The sequence below is a fragment of the Emydura macquarii genome, unplaced genomic scaffold, assembly GCF_026122565.2.
Source record: "Emydura macquarii macquarii isolate MOO-44397 ecotype Brisbane River unplaced genomic scaffold, CSIRO-AGI_Emac_v2 contig_2681, whole genome shotgun sequence".
Lineage (NCBI taxonomy): Eukaryota > Metazoa > Chordata > Testudines > Chelidae > Emydura > Emydura macquarii.
Window position 1 is genome coordinate 1,525,099 of NW_027132818.1, and position 18,837 is coordinate 1,543,935.

The 18,837-nt window shown below is 37.4% G+C and overlaps 1 protein-coding gene across 6 annotated transcripts in view; it reads right to left on the minus strand.

Moving 5' to 3' along the window:
• Positions 1–18,837, minus strand: part of ITSN1 (intersectin 1) — a 201,592-nt gene that overhangs the window by 67,799 nt on the left and 114,956 nt on the right. For all 6 annotated transcript variants that reach the window (XM_067565566.1, XM_067565562.1, XM_067565564.1 and 3 more), the window contains 3 exons: positions 15,648–15,772; positions 11,630–11,859; positions 10,497–10,618 (listed from right to left, as the gene is read on the minus strand). In XM_067565566.1, coding sequence (XP_067421667.1) covers positions 10,497–10,618; positions 11,630–11,859; positions 15,648–15,772 — 477 coding nt within the window. The remainder of the gene's footprint in view (positions 1–10,496; positions 10,619–11,629; positions 11,860–15,647; positions 15,773–18,837) is intronic.

Sequence of the window (18,837 nt, forward strand, 5' to 3'; positions counted from 1 at the left end):
ATACTGGATGGAATGGGTCAGAAAAAATTGAGATGCTGAAGATGACTGACCAAGAGGGCAAATGAAAATCTACTAGGGTTCCATGGAACAGATGTGTTGAATGCTAGGATTGCAACAGTATATCTATGGGTGGACTGTCTCTTCTAATCCCAGAGAACCAGCACAGTGTGGTGGGACCACATCATCTTGATAATGATCAGTGGCTGCAGAATTTCCGAATGAGGAAGCTGACCTTCATGGAGTTGTGCAAGCTGCTAGCACCAACTCTCCAGCACAGACCACTCATTTTCAGAAACCCATACCAGTACAGAAGCAGGTGGCTATTGCCCTTTGGATGCTGGCAACATCTGACAGCTACTGGTCAGCTGCAAACCAGTTTGCGGTTGGGAAGTCAACTGTCAGGGTGATGGTTTGCCATGCTCTCAATATTGCAATCTACCCAGGGGTGGTTGTCAGAACCAAAATTCCTGAAGTTATAGCAGGATTTCAAAGGATGTGGTTTCTGAAGTGTGCAGGGGGCATCAACATTGCCCACTAAAGCGAGCTAGTGAATACATGAACTGAAAAGATTACTATTCACTCATTCTCCAAGGCTCAGTGGATCACAGAGGTCCGTTCACGAACACTTACATTGGACACACAGGAAACTTTCATTCCTGACCTGAGCATTCTGGTGTATTGTACTGCAAGGGGAAAGAAGACACTGTTTCCCTGAAAAAACTTGGTTGAGTATGGTGCTTCCATCCCTACAGTTATTTTGGGGGACCTTGCATATCCACTCCCAACGTGGCTCATGAAGCTATATCCCAACGTTGCCGACCAAAGAAAAAGCAAATTCAACTATAAACTGAGTAGCTGCAAAACTGTAGTGGAATGTGCCTTTGGGAGTCATAACTCGTTGGGGACCTATCTGGATGCCAATGCAGCAAATGCAGTTCACATTATCATGGCATGCTTTATCTTGCACAATGTATGTGATGCTAAAAGGGAATACTTCCAGAGTGAGCGAGCACAGGACAGTTCTGGTTTTCAAAGCTTGCACAGACAGCTGGATCACACCCATGTGCACACTGCTCCTGTTCCCGAAAGGCAAGGGAAATTTGCAATGTGAGCTGCTCGCACACTGTGGATCAGGATGTAGCCAGAAGTTGACTTGAGACCATGCTCATGGACACTACTGTGACATTATGTTGCTGTTGGAAAAACTCAATAGAGTACTGACACATACTTGTGTTGTGACATACTTTGGTGGGTTTCAATCCCCTGCAGCTGATGATAACGTTGGGTAAAAAGGTTAAGATACCTGCAGTACTATTCTTTAAATGTTGCACCATTTGCTGTGCATCAAAGAGCCTGCTGAGGTGGGGTTCAATTCTTTTCAGGGATTACATTACTATTTCTTCTTTAAAGGCTGACCATTATTTGGAGAACATAACAATATTCAATGTACCTGAACGGAAAAGTGGCTTTCCAGTCCTGTAGATGACACTGTCCACCTATGCCAGAGACATGTTTCTGCTAGTGGTGATCTCTCCACATATTGCTGTGTGGATAGGTTTGGTGAGCCATGAAGGTGGCGTAACAAGCACATCTGCCTGCCGTTAAACCTGGGGAACAAGCTTGAATTTCTGCTACACCCAAAAGTTTGTTGAATTATACTTAATGGACTGGGAGGCAATTTGAGAGGAAATTGTCTATATTCTAAGCTAGCAGACGGAGTTCCAATGGAACAGGAATAGAAAACTTCAGAAAATGTCCATCCACCCTTAAACCCCTCCACCTCATCTGAAAGTCCAGCTCTTGTGTCCAGCAAATAGTATTGAAAGGGACAGAGTCATATCGCCAGTGTATCTTGTTTCTGAACTTTTAGATTAATGCCACAAGACAGTTGCCTCTCCACTACTAAGGGACATGGCACTGTGTTTGTGCAACCACTAGAGCAGATGCTTTATTCACACCCACTTCTCCCAGCTCTGCAGAGTGGCTCAGCACAGGGAGAGACCAGGCATCAGGGACTGGGAATAGTAATAAAAATTTGAAAAATAGTCATAGGGAGAATGCTCCACTCTAACATTCCTCAGACAACCAAACAGTTCCCTTTTCCTTCCCAGACCTAAGCAGGCCGGCACACAAGCAACGCCACCTTTCTTTGACATGGCTCCTGTTTGTAAGGGGAAGGAAAGATGGAAAGGGAAGGGTTACGGGATCTTTGCACAAATGACAAAACTGTTTTCTACCCAACTAGGCCCTTTCAGAACCCATCCCCTCCCTCAGTCCCCCCGTTCTGCGTGATCCAGGAACTACTGCTGCCAGAATAGGAAAATGAGCAAACAAACAATTAAACTTACATTTTCTCTCTATTTTCTCCTTTAACACTACCTATTTAATGTATTGTTATGTAGAGCAAACAATGAGCGTGATCAATTTTGACCCTCCGATACTGATTTTGGAGGTTTCAAATAAACATTACATGTTCAGAAGATTGAGAGATGTGGTGGCCAGTATTGTTACCATACTAAAAAGGGTTCCTATCAGTGACTGCTGGACCAATTTTCAAGAGACTTTCCAAGGGACTGTTCCAACTCCTTTTTCTCCTTCAATAGTCTTACAAAATTAAATCCCTATAGAGCACTGAAGTATTCATCTAATATTACTTACTATTTTACCAGGGAGGGGAATAGCAATTTCAGCACCTGATTTTATAAAATTGTTCCTAAAAAGCTTAAGTCTAGTTCTCCATGCATGCATTTCCTGCTCAATATCTCGTAAGATTAAAATAAGTTGAGAATACTCACACCTTCAAGAGTATTACAAAATCACAGCTCCTTAGTCCTTCTGCACTGTTTTAAAAAGGATGTTAGCATCCAATTAGGTTGGCAAAATTCTTTATTTGAAGATTTCCTCTTTTGTGAAAAATACTGGGCTGCAATTACTGCAGGACATAGTATTTCCGTTAAATTCTAGCAACACTTGAGCTAATTGTATTACAAAAACAGTTGTGTATTGATGCAATAAATATATGTCTTATAAGATGTTGGCTTCCCGAAATTGCTCTTCATTAACCTGAGTTTCAAATGGCGGAAAGGTTTTCAAAAGCTCCTAAGAGACTTAGCATATATCCCACTGAAAGTCAACTTTTGCTCCTAAATCCCTTAGGCATTTTTAAAACTATATGACTAAATCAAAAGAATACATGGCTTGTATGCTTTCTGAAAAGCAACATCATCTTTGTTTCAGAGAAAAGCATCTGAAGCCTGATCTATACCAAAAACTTTTGCTGGCATAGCAATGGGTAATTCCCATTGCCTGTAACCGGTGCTGATAGTAGCTGCCTTTGAGCCACGCAATCTACAAGATGGCTCTGCAGAGCAGAAGTAGTTACTTTCCTTCTTCATCTGCATTGCCACAAATCCTACTGATTCACCATCATGATTTTCAGGGGATTGTTACTTGATTGCTTTTGCTTTACAGGTAACACAGTGTGGCTTTGTCAGGCACGGACATTGATACTTACTTTTTTGGCTCATCTGCATAGTGGGACTCTGGTTAACACCATTAAGCTTGCAAATGTTGTCAGGTGATTATACATTTAGTCTCTGGTTTTCCACTTGCATGGATGTTGCAATGTTCTGTCTAGATTTGGTTGGGCTAGGGTTAGCCTCAGGGTGAGGATTCAGAACAGGTCTTAGACACTTATATGTCTATTGTGCCAAAGCCCTGGCAGCTAGAAAGTAGATTTTCCCTTTTTTGAGGGAGAGGGAGCTGGTAAAAAGGTTGGGAAGAGTATAATGGTTCTGAGGGTACAGACAAACACATCACCTCTTTCATGATGCCTAGTGGTGATTCCTGAGTAGAGGCATATCTGAGATCTGGAGCCTGCCAGGCTCCTAAGTAGGCTAACAAAGGCCTTATTTTAAGTGGGCTGATCATGCCCTGGAGAGTTTGAGAGCTTCTGACCATGAGCCTCCAGTTTGAAGGACTGGAGGCAGTTGTAACCTGCCCTCCTCCATCTTTCCCACGGACAGGACAAGTCTCCCATGAAGAGTTACCTTGTGTGGGTTACCTGGTGAGTGTACTGTCAAACACAACTGTAACCTATTTGGCGGCCACAAATTCTAGATGTCTGTTTCCACCCTTGTTCACAATAAGCTGCTGGATTCACACTCCCCAACATAGAGAATGATTTCAATTTTCAAGTAAGTTCTTTACACACTGGCTAATCTTTAGCAAGTTTTTCCTCCAACCAACTAGACAAAAAATGAGCAGCATTTTAAAGCACCTCAGAGCTATGAGAGAAAGCATAAACATGGAGCTGAGTGCAACAGTTAGCAGTCCAAGTACCCAGTGAGGATTTCTGATTTTTTAAGTGGCTTTTAAAAAAAAATAAACAAACAAAACGCCAGACACCTTAATTTTTCTTAAAGGTCAACCATCTATATGTATCAGCATCAAGGATCTGTTGACAGCAAAAGGTTTAATGCTCTATACATAATAGTAACTACTAATAGGATGCTAATCATTTATTGGTCAAGGAGGTTTTGGTAGGTTGTGACCCTGAATCGCAACAGCGTATAGTAATGTTTAATATAGCCACTTCTGAAGTTGCCACCACACCAATGAATTAACTTTATGTTTTGCTAAAACTGGTACTTTCATCAGCTGGGTTTCTTTACACCATCTCAGCAGACACTTCTACAAGCTATATTCTAGAGGAAGGATGGAAAAATTCTTTTGCATGGAAGCTACTTAATTTGAAATAGTAAGGCATCTGGTTGTAACTGTTCCTAGACTACTCCCCTCTACAGCTGACAGATCGCTCTGCCTTAGGCCACATGTTGACCTTTTGCCTGTCTGATATTGTTTGTATCCTACCCTCTTCTTTTAGCAGAAAGCAATCCATTATTTCTGCTTTATGTTGGGCCTATCTTCTGCCTCAGTCCTATTAAATCACAGCAAATACAGAAATGGACTGCATACTTGCCTAGTCCAACGTGACTTTGCTGCAATGCAGAGCAAAATTTCCACTGCAGCATCACTGAATATTATGTTAAAATGGCATTCTGAGCAATGGAAGGTCACAGTAGAGGGAGAATCTTGCCAAATGGGAATAAAAAATTTAAAATATCAGCATCTGACTTTTCAAGTTCAATAATTCAACCCGTAGTTACATTTGCCCATCATTTGCACTTTTCGGAAATTGCTACTATGATGACTGAAATCAATAATATATAAAATAAGATCAGCAATTATAGGTCACAATCAGTCTTTTTAACCTGCTAAAAAAAGGGCTTCTTAAAATTGACCATACTGACAGTTGCCTAAATGATTTAAAAAAAAAACTTTTTGCACAAGTAGATGAAAATATACAAGAATGTTTTTAAAAAATAATTGATTTAAGCAGAATTGAAAACTGTACAAATTTTCAGAATAGTCCAATCATGCTGATGAAATTTCCGTTTCTTCAATCAACATTAGCTTCTTTTGAAATATTCTATAAGCAGGAAAAGCCAACTTCTTACACTTTACAAAAAGTTATGATTTCCCAGCTACACAGAGGGTAGTTGACATATGTCTAGAAGTTTAGAGTATAGTACTGTATAAGTTCAAAGAACAAACTTTTGTAAGCATTCATGGGAAGAACACTCAATGTACAAAAAAAAAAAAAAAAAAAATCCAGTTACCTGAGACATTTAATCAGACTGAAAACAAATACTACCATTGTAATATCTTTTTTTCACCCGTCCTTTCTATTAGCCAGAACACTATCCATTTCTTTATCTACTTTGCCAAGAGCTGTACTCTCATCTTAGATTTGTTTCTGAGATTAATGAAACCCCTAACCACTCCTCAGAATGTAAACTCTTCAGGGCAGGGATAATTTTTTATGTTTGTGCAGTATCCAACACAATGAGGGCATAGACCTCTATGCTCAGACATATTACAAACAATAACCCTCCCCATCGCCATCAACAACTGACAAAACTGACTATAGACTACTATGCATCATTATAATATTGCTTTAGACTTTGGGCAGACATGGAGCTTTCTATTTGATCTTGATTCCTCTATGCCAATAATATCAATAATCCAAATGTTCTTTATGAATTACTTGTAAATTCATTCCAAAACACTAAAGTACATAGGAGATGGTTAATGCCATCTGAATCTGCTCAGGAACTTCAACTTGGTGCTAAAACAGGAGGGGAGAGAATGGAAAGGTGCACAACCCAAAGAAAAAAACCTGAACACACTAACATCCATTCCAAAAGAAAAATATCGAGCCAAAAGAAAAGATAAACAGCATTCCTCCATAGAGAGTGCTCATGAAATAGAAAGTTAGAAATTTATCAGTTTGAGAGGGAGCCTGGAACAGAAGGGGCTGTCAAGATTCAAAGTATTATTATTCCAAGACAAATGCACGATTAAATTGTAGGTAAGGCTGTAAATATTTACATGAAAATTTACAATACAATTTACATTAAAATAATCTTTAAAAATATGTCAAAAGTTTAAGGAATTTAAAAAACCAAAAACACTAGAATCAGTTGTTAGCTTTGGCAGTAATTAAAGATATTTAAATAAAAATAAGACAAGACCAGTTTTTCCGTTATAATATAAACAAGAAGCGAAGTCTAAAATCATGTACAGATGAACTCAGATTATCCAAAACAATCTGAAATTCAGAAGTGTCCTCTGAAATCAGAATACTGATATTCCAACATTTCAATATGTCCCCTGAACCATTTAGTAAACTGGTGTTGCATCTTCCTCAAGCAAAGCTCAGTGTCCACCTGTACCTCTAGCAAACATTTTATTCCCTGAGAAAGTCATAACTGGTAATAATCCATCTTTCAGTAGCCTACAGAGCCCCACATGCCTGCATACTTTCTTATTTGATTTATTATGAAGTTGCTAATCTCATTTCTTCACTAAAGGATAAGTGACAAAATTTCAATGAAATTATTGCACTTAAACTGGATTTGAGCTTCTTCCTAAATCATTCAGGAACGCCACAATCCAGTGTTTATGATGTCATGAGCACCAGATTATGATACTGCTAAATAAATAAAAAAGGAGAAACAGGCTGATACGTGAGAACTTCTTTTTACAAACTTGTAGATATCAATATGACAGTTTATAAAGTTTATTTTTCAAAAACCCGACTGAAGGTTTCTAGAGTATGACACTTTCTTTAAAAACAGAACTCCTTATGACAGGAAGATCAAATAGTGAATTAAGGTCACAATGCCTCTGTTCTGTTGTTGCTCGTAAATTAACTAGATTTTACATAATATTTTCATTGAGACCTTCTTTTAAACTGTAAAATGACATTTGCATGTTACAATATTAACAATAGTTATTGTAATTATTCAGTTTCTTAAACATTTAGTAACTATTGACAATTGCAGTTACAATTTTTATAAGATTTAGGAATGTCAAAAAGTGCAAGTTAGCCTTAAATAATATTATGGAAGTCTAACAAAACCATGTATTTTGGCAAATTTATCCCACTGGTTCCAACCACTACAATTAAAGATGCATAATTATTCCCATTCCAATCACACCTCCAACAACGTTTTCAGTTGCTTATAGCTTTCTGAAACTTTCTCTTGTGAGACTGATATTTTCTCTACTTTGTCCCTGCCTGAAAGTGAATTTTTAAAGTGTTTTAGCAAAAACAGTTCAGCCATTTTTAAGTAGGAAAAATGCTTGAGAGGAAAAGTTATTGTATGAACAAGTTCAAATAAAAAAAAATATATATATATACTGAACCATTATGACAAAGTAGAAATTGTAGAAAAAATATTATTGGAAAAACTATGACATGTAATTAAAGTTTATAGTAACGTATGTGAGCGTGACCTTACTGCAGTCATTTCCTAACTCAGAGTAAATATTTAACATTCTTTTAATATAGTTGAGTTTTTAAAATTGAAATTAAAATAGTTTGCACTGTTTCAGTACTACAGTATTAGATAGTATTTACAGCCTAAACAAAGCTTTAATACTCTGTTCTGACCTCAAGGTATAGCAGCCATGCTCAAAAGTGAAGATGACAATTATAATTGTGTCATTTATTTGTCTTGAAGACCAAATGTCTCACTGTAGACTATTTGGCTTTGGGAACCTGTCCAGACATATTGGACTCATTGTTAGCAAACTCATTTAGAAATGAGTTATTTTACTAAGATTGATACAGTTTGCTCATCAACTCTATTTATACCCTATATTACAGTGAGCTTTAAGAAAACTGACCATTAATCTAACAAACATCACATCTGCCACAATCTCTCCATCACCAGGAGGACAGCTATCCAGTCCCTGAAATATAGCCACCAGATAGTGATGAAACCAGCAGATGAAGGGGGCACCATTGTAGTCTTCAACTGTGAGGACTACATTAACAAGGCCAACCACCAACTCTGAGACACTACCTACTATAAAGAAATAAAAACACGACCCCATACAACAATTTACCCAGGAATCCTTCCCCAAACAACTCGAACAGAAACCCTACAAACTTATCCTCTATGAACCCATCCCAGGGACCTTCTACATGCTTCCCAAGATACACAAACAAGGGAATCCAGGCCAACCCATCATATCTGGCCATGGTATTCTTAATGAAGGAATATTGGGACTCAGAAAGCATCCTCAAATCACTGACGGCATGAAGGGCCGACTTCCTCCACAACTCCGCAACATTAACAACCTTCTTCAGAACACCAGTCTTACCACCATGGATGTCACCTTCCTATACACCAACATCCCTCACAATGACAGCATAGCTGCCTGTCTCAAGTATTTACAAGATAATGGACAACCCTCAGATACCCACCCCAAACATCTCCAAACTCAGACATTTCATCCTCGCTCATAACAATTTTACATTCAACAACAAACACTTTATCCAAACCATGGGAACATCCATGGGTACTAGGATGGCTCCCCAATAGGCCAACCTCTTCATGGACCAACTTGAATTTCTGGACAAATGCACCACAAAAATCAATGATATGCCTGAGATACATCATTGATATTTTCATCCTCTGGATAGATGACAAACTCCCTCATAGAGTTCTACCACAACTTCAACCACCAACAACCATCCATTAAAGTCTCTCTGGACCATTCCCACATCAGCATCAACCCCCTGGACACCACAATCAGCTTCAACAATAGAACCCTAGAGACAACCATATACAAGAAACCTATGGCTCACCCTAACTATCTTGACAGACCCAGTAACCACCCTGACAAATTTTATCTACACCCAGGCACTCAGATACCACAGAATATGCTCCAGGGGAAAAAGTCCAGGATATATACCTTAATGCATTCAAAACCACCTTCACCAAACAAGGACGCTCCAGAGAAGTGGATCACATCATGGAATGGTCCACCCACCCAAATACCCCAAGAGAACCTGCCTCAGTACAGAAATAAACCACCCCATCCAACTGCACAGCCTTAATTGTCACCTATCACCCCATACTGGAATCCATACAGGGTCACAACTACAACCCATACTCAATGTTTCCTGAATATTAATGCTGTAACACTTTAATGAAGACACTACTATACTGATGGGAGAGCTTCTCCTGTTGACGTAGTTAATATTTCCTGAACCCCCTTTTCTGGCCAACAGACAACCACCCCAACCTCTCCAAGCGTATCATCAGAAGCAAGCTCCTAACAGACCAGGACACACCACCTCTAAACCACTACCAGACCTTGCCGGAACAGATGCAAAACTTACAGACATATCTCCCACTGCTACGATTATCAACCCCATGTACAGTGCTGCAGCAGTGCAGCTGCCCTGGTGCAAGTGCCCCATTGTAACGCTTTAATGAAGACACTACTATGCTGATGGGAGCGCTTCTCTTGTCTGTGTAGTTAATCTACCTCCCCAAGAGGCTGTAGCTATGTTGGCGTGAGAAGCTCTCCCATCAATATAGTGCTGTCTACACAGTGGGTTAGGTTGTCATAGCTATTTCATAAGCACAGAAGAATGGCCATACTGAGTTAGATCAATGGCCCATCTAATCCAGTACTCTGTTTTCTGACAGTGGCCAATACCAGGTGCTTCAGAGGGAATGAAGCAGAACAGATGGTCATCAAGTGATCCATCCCGTCATCCACTCCCAGCTTCTGGCAAACATCCCTGGGCGATGTAGTTATACCAACATAGGTCTGTAGTGTAGACGTGGCCTAAGTTTCCCAGATCTGAAGAAGAGCCCTGTGTAAGCTCAAAAGCTTGTCTCTCTCACCAACAGAAGTTGGTCTAATAAAAGATATTACCCAACCCACCTTGCCTCTCTCATTATTCTAACAGCAGAGATAATATGAGATAGTATATACAGTACATGTTAGTCTTTATAATTGTGGTATATGTCATTTCAAAATTAGATTAGATAAAATACTGGTATACAAATATAAGCAGAGATGTAAAACAAAGTACATTTTTTCAAGCAGCACAACATTCTTCTTACCATGACTATGTCACCTGGTTGAATAGTGATTTCATCATGGCTTCTGGCTTCAAAAGGATACAATGCTCGATAATACACTATTTTTACATCCTCCTGAGCAGAAATAGTTAGTGGAGCTTTTTCTATATACAGAGAGAGAAAAATACATATTAAAAAACAAACGAAATGTATGTAAAACACTTTAAAGGAAGAGAGGTAAAAGAAATGAGAGGCAAAGCGTTAACTAATTAAATCTCACAATGCCCCTGAGAGGCAGAAAAGTATTATCCCCATTTTACATAAGGGGAAATAAGCAAACAAATAATTAAACTTACATTTTCTCTCTATTTTCTCCTTTCACACCACCTATTTAAAATAATATGCTTTTAGCTTTTATGAAACACACAGCTATTTATATAGAAAATACCTGCATTTAAGACCATGTACAATGATTTTACAACTTTTTCTGTTTTGTTTTTAACATTGCACTGACATAATGGATTAACTTGATATGCAAGTTCCTGGTATTCATTATCCATATAGTGATCTTTTACAGTCTTGCTACACCGCATCTGGTAAATACTATATGGCTGATGGATAACATCTAGTGTATTTATTCCCCTTTAACTGGTTTTAAGTTTTTCCAAATAATTTGGGGGTTTTGGGAAAATTGTATATTCCTAGCCACAGTTACATACTGCCTCTACTCTGAAGGGTCCCAAAGCCAATGTTGTAGACTAACATACAAACTATACACAGAGGTGAAGTGATTTTTGAAGTGCAGTTTCACCTCTAAAGGTGAAACATGGCAACATTATTTAGCTCTTTATTTTGAGAAATAATAGTTTGTTGGAGACAAGCACCATCTTACAGCTAAATTCTCTTCTCCAACCTGCATGGTGCATCTCATTCAGTCCCTTTCATTCCCTATGTGACTTCTATTACATTCCACACTTGTAGCGAGAGCAACAGCACCTAAAAGAGATCTGTGATGCAGAGTGGACAACGTAAGCCTTAAATCATTTATTTAACCAACATTAGTGATTTAGTTTGAATACATAATATCCAACATGTGAAATGAGAAGACAGGGCATGAGGAGAAGGAATCTATGTTTTAGCAACTGTATGCAATAGACTTCCTTACTCTTCCATACCTGCACTTGACCAGGGAGCCTGGATGGTAGGCTTGGCTGACTCTTGACGTTGATGGAAAAGTTTATTCAGTTTGTCTTGCATTTCATGCTTGCCCTTATCCTCGCTGTCTTTCTTCTTGATTATTTCTTCCCTTTTTTGCTTTTCATCTTCCTGAAGTTTTTTTTGCCGCTGATGCTCTTCCTCCTGTTGCACTCGATCAAGCCATTGTGCATCCCTTTCCTGGAGTCGTCTGTCAATTACAATTTTTTTTAAAATAGGCAAAGCGAAGAAAACAATATTTAGTTTTCTTTGTGAATGTGTGATTTATTTTATGAGCTCACATATTTCCCATTAGTATTAATAGAACTATCAGGAGCACCCATCCTACAGTATTTCCTTACTGCTGAAAAAATCCCAGAAGACAAGGCCTTTTGAAAGCCCAGCTAGTAGAGCTAAGCATCTAATGACGAAGAGCCATAGTAGTGACTCTCAGCCAACTAAGAGAATACTATTAAGACTACAAAAAACTAAGTTTAATGGGAATCAGAGTCATTGCCCAGAAAACATCTAGCACCAGCACACTATAACAACTTGACAGTTAAGGCTGCAATCCATTTTGAATATAACCCTATGTTTTCAGCCATGCATATGAAAACTGGGGTTTACAATCGGAGTTCTGCAGAAGCAACTCTAAAATGCAAACAGTGAAATAATGAGAGCACCAAGGATTCCTGCATGGTAAATAGTCCACTAATTTTGTGTTGGAGCTGTCTGCAAGAGAAAAAAAAATCATCTTGGTTTTGCAGAGATCTTGGAGATCTAGAACTGCTGGTGTTCACCTTCTCAAACTGGGCTAGAGATCTTTCTTTAAAAATGTTGAGTCACAGTTACTACTGTGAAGTTATGCTCATTTCTGATTACTAGTTATATTTAAATGGCTATGTTAACATGTAGTCTGTGTTGAGCTAGTGTTACTATGAGAATCATGTTTCTTGTTCCTTGATTATTTTGCATTTAAGGTCCCAATGTTGCATTTGCAAATTCAACAATATTTTAGACTTTATTTCTTGTATTTTTGCACAGTTCTATTAACACAATCCATGGAAAATCATTCTAAGAGTGACAAACTAGAAAAAATTCACATTCATTTGAAGATAAAAACAACCTTGAGGTTTTAGAGCTTAAATTTAGGCACTTCAGGTTTTAAAGTGATAATACTGAAAAATAAGTCATCATATATCTGCTCAGGAAATGCAGGGCTATATTTCTTAGTTTCAAAATACTTATATCTAAACAAGACAAGCCAACTGAACAAGCCTTTTGGATATAATTACTGCATTTCCTGAAGACAGTTTTGTTACAAGAGTAGGGTTACCAATCCTCCAGGATTGTCCTGGAGTCTCCAGGAATTAAAGATTAATCTTTAATTAAAGATTAGGTCATGAGATGAAATCTCCAGGAGTATATTCAACCAAAACTGGCAACCCTATTCAAGAGACTGGCTCTGTTCTTTTAAAACTGCATCTCTCTCAATTCCCCTTTCCTGTACAGCACTAGACAGTGTAACAGAACATTCCAAATAATTATTGCTTTAAATCACTTGCCTACAAATTCATTTTATTTAATCTAGGTTATTGATAAGAATTTTTGCCTGATATTTTCAATATAGAATTCTGACTATAAAGTTTTCCTTGAAATATATTTAACAGCAAGTTACATTCTCTCTCACACACAAGCAGACATTTACCAATTCCTACTCAAACTCAGAAACTGGCCAAAGTTTTTCTTTGGTGTGTAGACAAACCCTTAATATCACTTTGTACAGCACTGACCATAACAGATTTTAGAGAAGATCTCTACGTTCCCCAACCCTTTGCGCTCTCTCAGACTCCTTAGCCACAGAAATAGAACTGAGTTATTTGTGCTATGCTGGGTGCATAGCTGTCATCACTCCCAATAGTCAAAACAAGTCAATATAAACTTGGGGTTGTGGCTGCCTGGCCTTCACTCATCCAAAGATTGGCTGCACACGCAGAGGAATTTTAGGTTATTCTTTCTTGGATTTAACTATAAATGCAGAGTTGATGGTAATTTAACAAAGTACTCAAAACCCTATCACTTTAACCCAAACAGTATAAATATGTCTCCAGCTAACTACAACACAGCAGCAAACAATTAAAAAAACTCCCACTAACCTATGATGCGTGTCTCTCTCCTATCTTATTTCCTTCTCCCATTTTCTTTATTTACTTTTCTCACCTATTCTCTAGCCCATTCTATCTATATTCATTCCATTCTTTTTTCTCACTTGTATATTATTGTCATTTTTTTCTCCTCTTTCTTTGAAAGGCAACAAAAGATTAAACTGGGAGATTAAAAACATTTATTATCCAGAAGGTCAATCAGTCGTTTTCTATTTAATTGTTATTTTGACCTTTTTGTACATTTCTGTAAACTTTAAGAGGCAATGTTAAGGTTGGTGGTGGTAAACGCCAGGTAGGGCAAGCAAGTGATAGTGGTTATGTAACTGTGGGGAACCAGATGGAGTCCTAAACTTTTTGTCTCCAGACATATACATTAGAACAGCGTGAGGACTAGAATTTCCATCCTCTGGAAAATTTTGTATTGTTGAAAAATGATTCTTTCTGAATAAGAACAAAAAGTTGGATAAACAATATTTTCTATGAGAGATGCATTTAAAAAACCCCCACCACATTTCAGAAGAACCAAAATGGAATTTTTCAATATTTTCTGGTCTCAGCTCCCCATGCAGCCTGAGGGATCCCAACTCTCAAATTCTGAGCCAGGCTGGGTGCCTGGGAAGCAGAGAGCCTGGGCTGGCAAGAAACTAGGCATACCAGGAAAATTTGTCAATTCCATTGAATTAGAATTTTCTGACAGAAAACTGTTCTACTGGAAAATTTTCAACCAGCTCTAAAACAAATCTTAGAGATTTTTAAAAAGGTGTAGAACATTATGTAAATAACTTTTGAGGGCTTTAATTGGACTCCATTAGCATACTTTCAACCTGAACTATTTTTTCAAAAAGCCTTTTGTTGTTTGCCAATGTGGCTTTCAACGAGATCCTGTTTTTCACCAAATTTTTCAAATTCGTTTGGCTAGGAAGAAGGAACATAGTTAAAGGGCTTGCCCCAGGTTGAGTTTTAATGGCACAGAATACAATTTAAAGCCTTTCTTCCCAGTCCTTTGTCTTAACCACCTGACCAAGAGCTTTTGTTTAGATTAAGTGTTTAATGATCCCACATTTTGTGTGTGATTGGTTTCAAAAGAATGTTGAAAATGAATTCAAATAGCTACAAACAGCTATATCATATTAAATTTTCTACTGTGTTTAAATAAAACTTCTCCCTTATGGAAGAGAGCTGCCTGCTAATCTGCATACCATATATATGGAAAAAATGACGATTCTTAAAGCAAAACAATTCCTTATTCAGCATTTAGTCTTGTATGTAATACAAAATGCTTAAGGTACATCAGAAAAATCCAGTGCATAGAAGCATACCAAACCTTTTGATTTTTCCCTAAGGCTCCAAAACAGCATGGTCATTCAAAACAAAAACACAAATCTATGGATTGGAGAAGCATTTCTGTTAACACCTTTCTCCCTCCCCCCCCCCCCCCCACACACAAAAAGCATACCAAGCATCCTAGTTTCTTTTCCCAAATTCACTACACATCACTGCGATTCAGAGTTCTAAAAAGAACCAAAAGCAAGGGTGTGAACATGTTGAACATGCATAAGAGTTTGTCTCCACACTAGACTTTGGACTCAAGAATGATACAAGACTTTCCCCCATCCAAGTGCAGTCTTCGTTTGGGCTGAAATAAAATCTGGGCTATGGGCTTAGTTTTCTCCTTGTTTCGTAGAGCTGCCAACATACTGATGTTCAGTAAATAAGTGAGTTTAGATTAAATTCTTAGCAGCAGAAAGTTTATCTTACTTATTTATATGTGAAGCATTATGAACCCCTATGGCTCTATGTAAATTTCATATTTAGCATAAACTAAAACAGTTACCTGTGGGCTTCTTTTTGCTTTTCCAGTTCTACCGTCTTCCTCTCTTGTTCCTTCTTTTTCAACCTCTCAGCTTCTAAATTCTTTTGCTTCTGAAGTTGCTGCTTGTTATGTATCTCTCTCAGCTCCTACAGCAACCAATAAATGTGTTTCATGTAACCATATACTACACACCAGTATCAGAACGAATGGCTCTACATTTCTCATTGTGACTAGAACCTTCTTAAATATTACCCAAATTTTTGAAAATCAAGTAATTGGCCACAGGCCAGGCATTTATACATGTTGCCATGATTTAACTCTGAAACTGATAATATTTTTATTTTATTTATTTATTATTTTATTTATTATTTAGACATTTTATTGTCTACACCATAGATTCTTTAGTCTTCATTCCTTGCTATAGTAAGTGGATTTTTCATTAAGTTACAGAACCTTGTCTGAATAAAGATACATAAATGAGGTTGTATAACTTAATTTTTGTCTGATGCATAGGGCCATAAACGTGTAAAATGCCATATTAGAATTGTCATTCAATATACAGAGAACTGTTATTTCCTTAATTCATAAGATGATAATGATAAACATATTGATTTTAAAAGTGAATCAGGCAGCAAGCACATGTCTTCACAAAAGGCTGGAAAAGCCTCTGTTCAGGCTTTCAATATTTCCCAAATTATTTGGCAGTTATCTAAATTATGGCTCACAGAACTTTTCAAATACTTTTTCTCCCCCCACCTTTAGTCACATTCTCAAAGGTGATAAAGAGTTCCAAAAGACTGACTTGTTTCTTAAATGTTGATTTAAATGGCTAAAGATTTTCTCCATAAATAAATAATCTTTATCTTGATAGACTTATTTTTATTAATCAGTTATTATCAGCTTTGTGGAAACATTTATCAGATTTCTTACCTATTCATGACAATATTTTAAAAATTAACTCCTGAATTGTTCTTACAAATATTGGCAACTATTTTTCACTGTAATTGTTTCAGTTTGTATTTCATTCCCATGTGAACTGCTGAAGCATTTTCAAGATTATTTTCGATCCATGAAATGGAATACTTCCAGCAGTGTCTTCAGAGCTGAATTCAGGCACTGAAACAGGTAGGCTTGGCAGAACTAAGATTTTTATTTATTTATTTACTTAGACTGATAATACAGACTTTTATTATCAAGGTTTTTATTTTTATCAATTTAAATTTTCCCAATTTAAGGATATTATGGAGAGTTCAGACAATTTAATGACAGTAGACACACATTCAAAAAGTTAAAGTTTTATAACTGTTAATACACAAATTGTCAACATCATATGTCAAAGCATACAAAGTAAATAAGCTTAAGCTCAAATGCTCAAGCAGCATTTTTCTTTCTTTGCCCATCTGTAAATTATGATCAACAATGGAAATATTTTTTTCAGTGATTGAGTGTATACAGTGAAATCAACATTTACTGATAAGATCTAATCTTTCCAGGCCTGGAAAGAGGCGTATTAATTTGCACAAATGTGATGATTTGGGTGAAAAGAACTGTTTGAAGTGTTTGGGTTGCAATGAATGTTAAAAAATGCAGTGTTTAAAAAAAAAACAAAAAAACAAAAAAAAAACCAAATGTTACAATTTCTTTTCAGGTTAATGCTATTATAAACATCTTTGTACAATACTTTGGGGTCTGATCTTCTTGTCAGTGTTTCTTTATCTAGTTAATAGAATTGGGAGTGTCTTTATCCAAAACGTTCCCTTGAAAATTAGTCACACATCTTTAAATAACCACTTCTAATTTATGAAGAAAAATCTACATAGTAGTCTTCAAGCATATAAAAAATAAGCATAAACTATTCAGCTTCTATGGCAGGGAACTCTGAACTTAATATATATCCTAATTATTTACATATCTTAGTGAAACATATTACAACTTGCACCAGACCTGACATGTTTATATTTCTTATACACTTACAGGTTCATCCTTTATCACTTAGGATTGAAACATGTGCTCTCCCAAGTTGGGCCATTTAATCTTTGCTTTTGTCAGAATTTCACAAACCAAGTTTTTTCCAGATAAATCTTTCACTTAAGGTGTTTAATTTTCTCACATTTAGACCTGGCATATTAACTGAACTGGAAAGTGCATAAAAGCAGCAAAAATGAGAGCTGAAATCAGACAAGTCAGAAGCGATTCAGGCAAGCATGGAGAAGAAAATAAGCAGGTTACTACTTTGCAATATCATTAGTAACTTCTCACCTATAGATAAAAAACACTTAAATAAATGTGATAGTCATTCATTAATTTTCCACCCCCTATTAACTCTGCAAAAAACTGTTTTTGACTGAAAAAACCTGCATGTCATTGAAGCAAGTAACCACACAGCAGGGCAGGCTGGGCTAGATTTTAAGAGGTACCAAAATAACTAGATTATAATAAAGAGTAGCAAGTGTCATTTGCAAGATGCTTGCTCATGATAGATCTGTGTAACTAAGAAAAAAGTTAAAATGAATACAATGACCAGGCTCTCAATTTAATTTTATTTCTGATCCTTAAACATTACAACTTTGATGGAAACAGACCCATTATAAAAAAGTAATACTTCCATACTCTGATACAAGACATAACTAAACTAGATTAAGGCAGTACAAAGTAAAAGTGGACAGTTTGGGCAACAAATACCACTTGGTTGCTATTATTTAGAAATGGAGTGGGCCAAAACTCGGAATTTTCGGTTTGCTGGAATTTTCAACATTTAAAAGAGTTTCCCAATAAGATGGAGATTCCATAATGACATGATTTTTGTCAATTACAATGCTGTTCACCACTGAACAACAGTGAAACTGAAGAGAATCATATCAATTTTCAGTCAGCTACTTCCAGGACTTCCTGGGTAGCTGCCTCATCAGGGCTACAGGAGACAGGCAGCCCAAGGATCCCACTTCCCCAAGAACCTAGAACCTTGGCTCCCCAGCTCCAAGACAGCCCACCTGGTGGGGCTGCTCCAGAACCATGTACCCTGAAAGCCTCAGCTCCCTAGCAGCCAACCAAAAGACGGCTGGAAACCAGGCTGGAAATCTGCCTGCGGTTCACTGAAAGTTTGCCAAACTTGCTATGTTTCTGTGAAATATTTCAGATTCAACTAAATCAGCATTCTCGACCAGCTCTGCTTAGAAAGTCACATTGAAACTTAAAGACTAACTGAAATCTA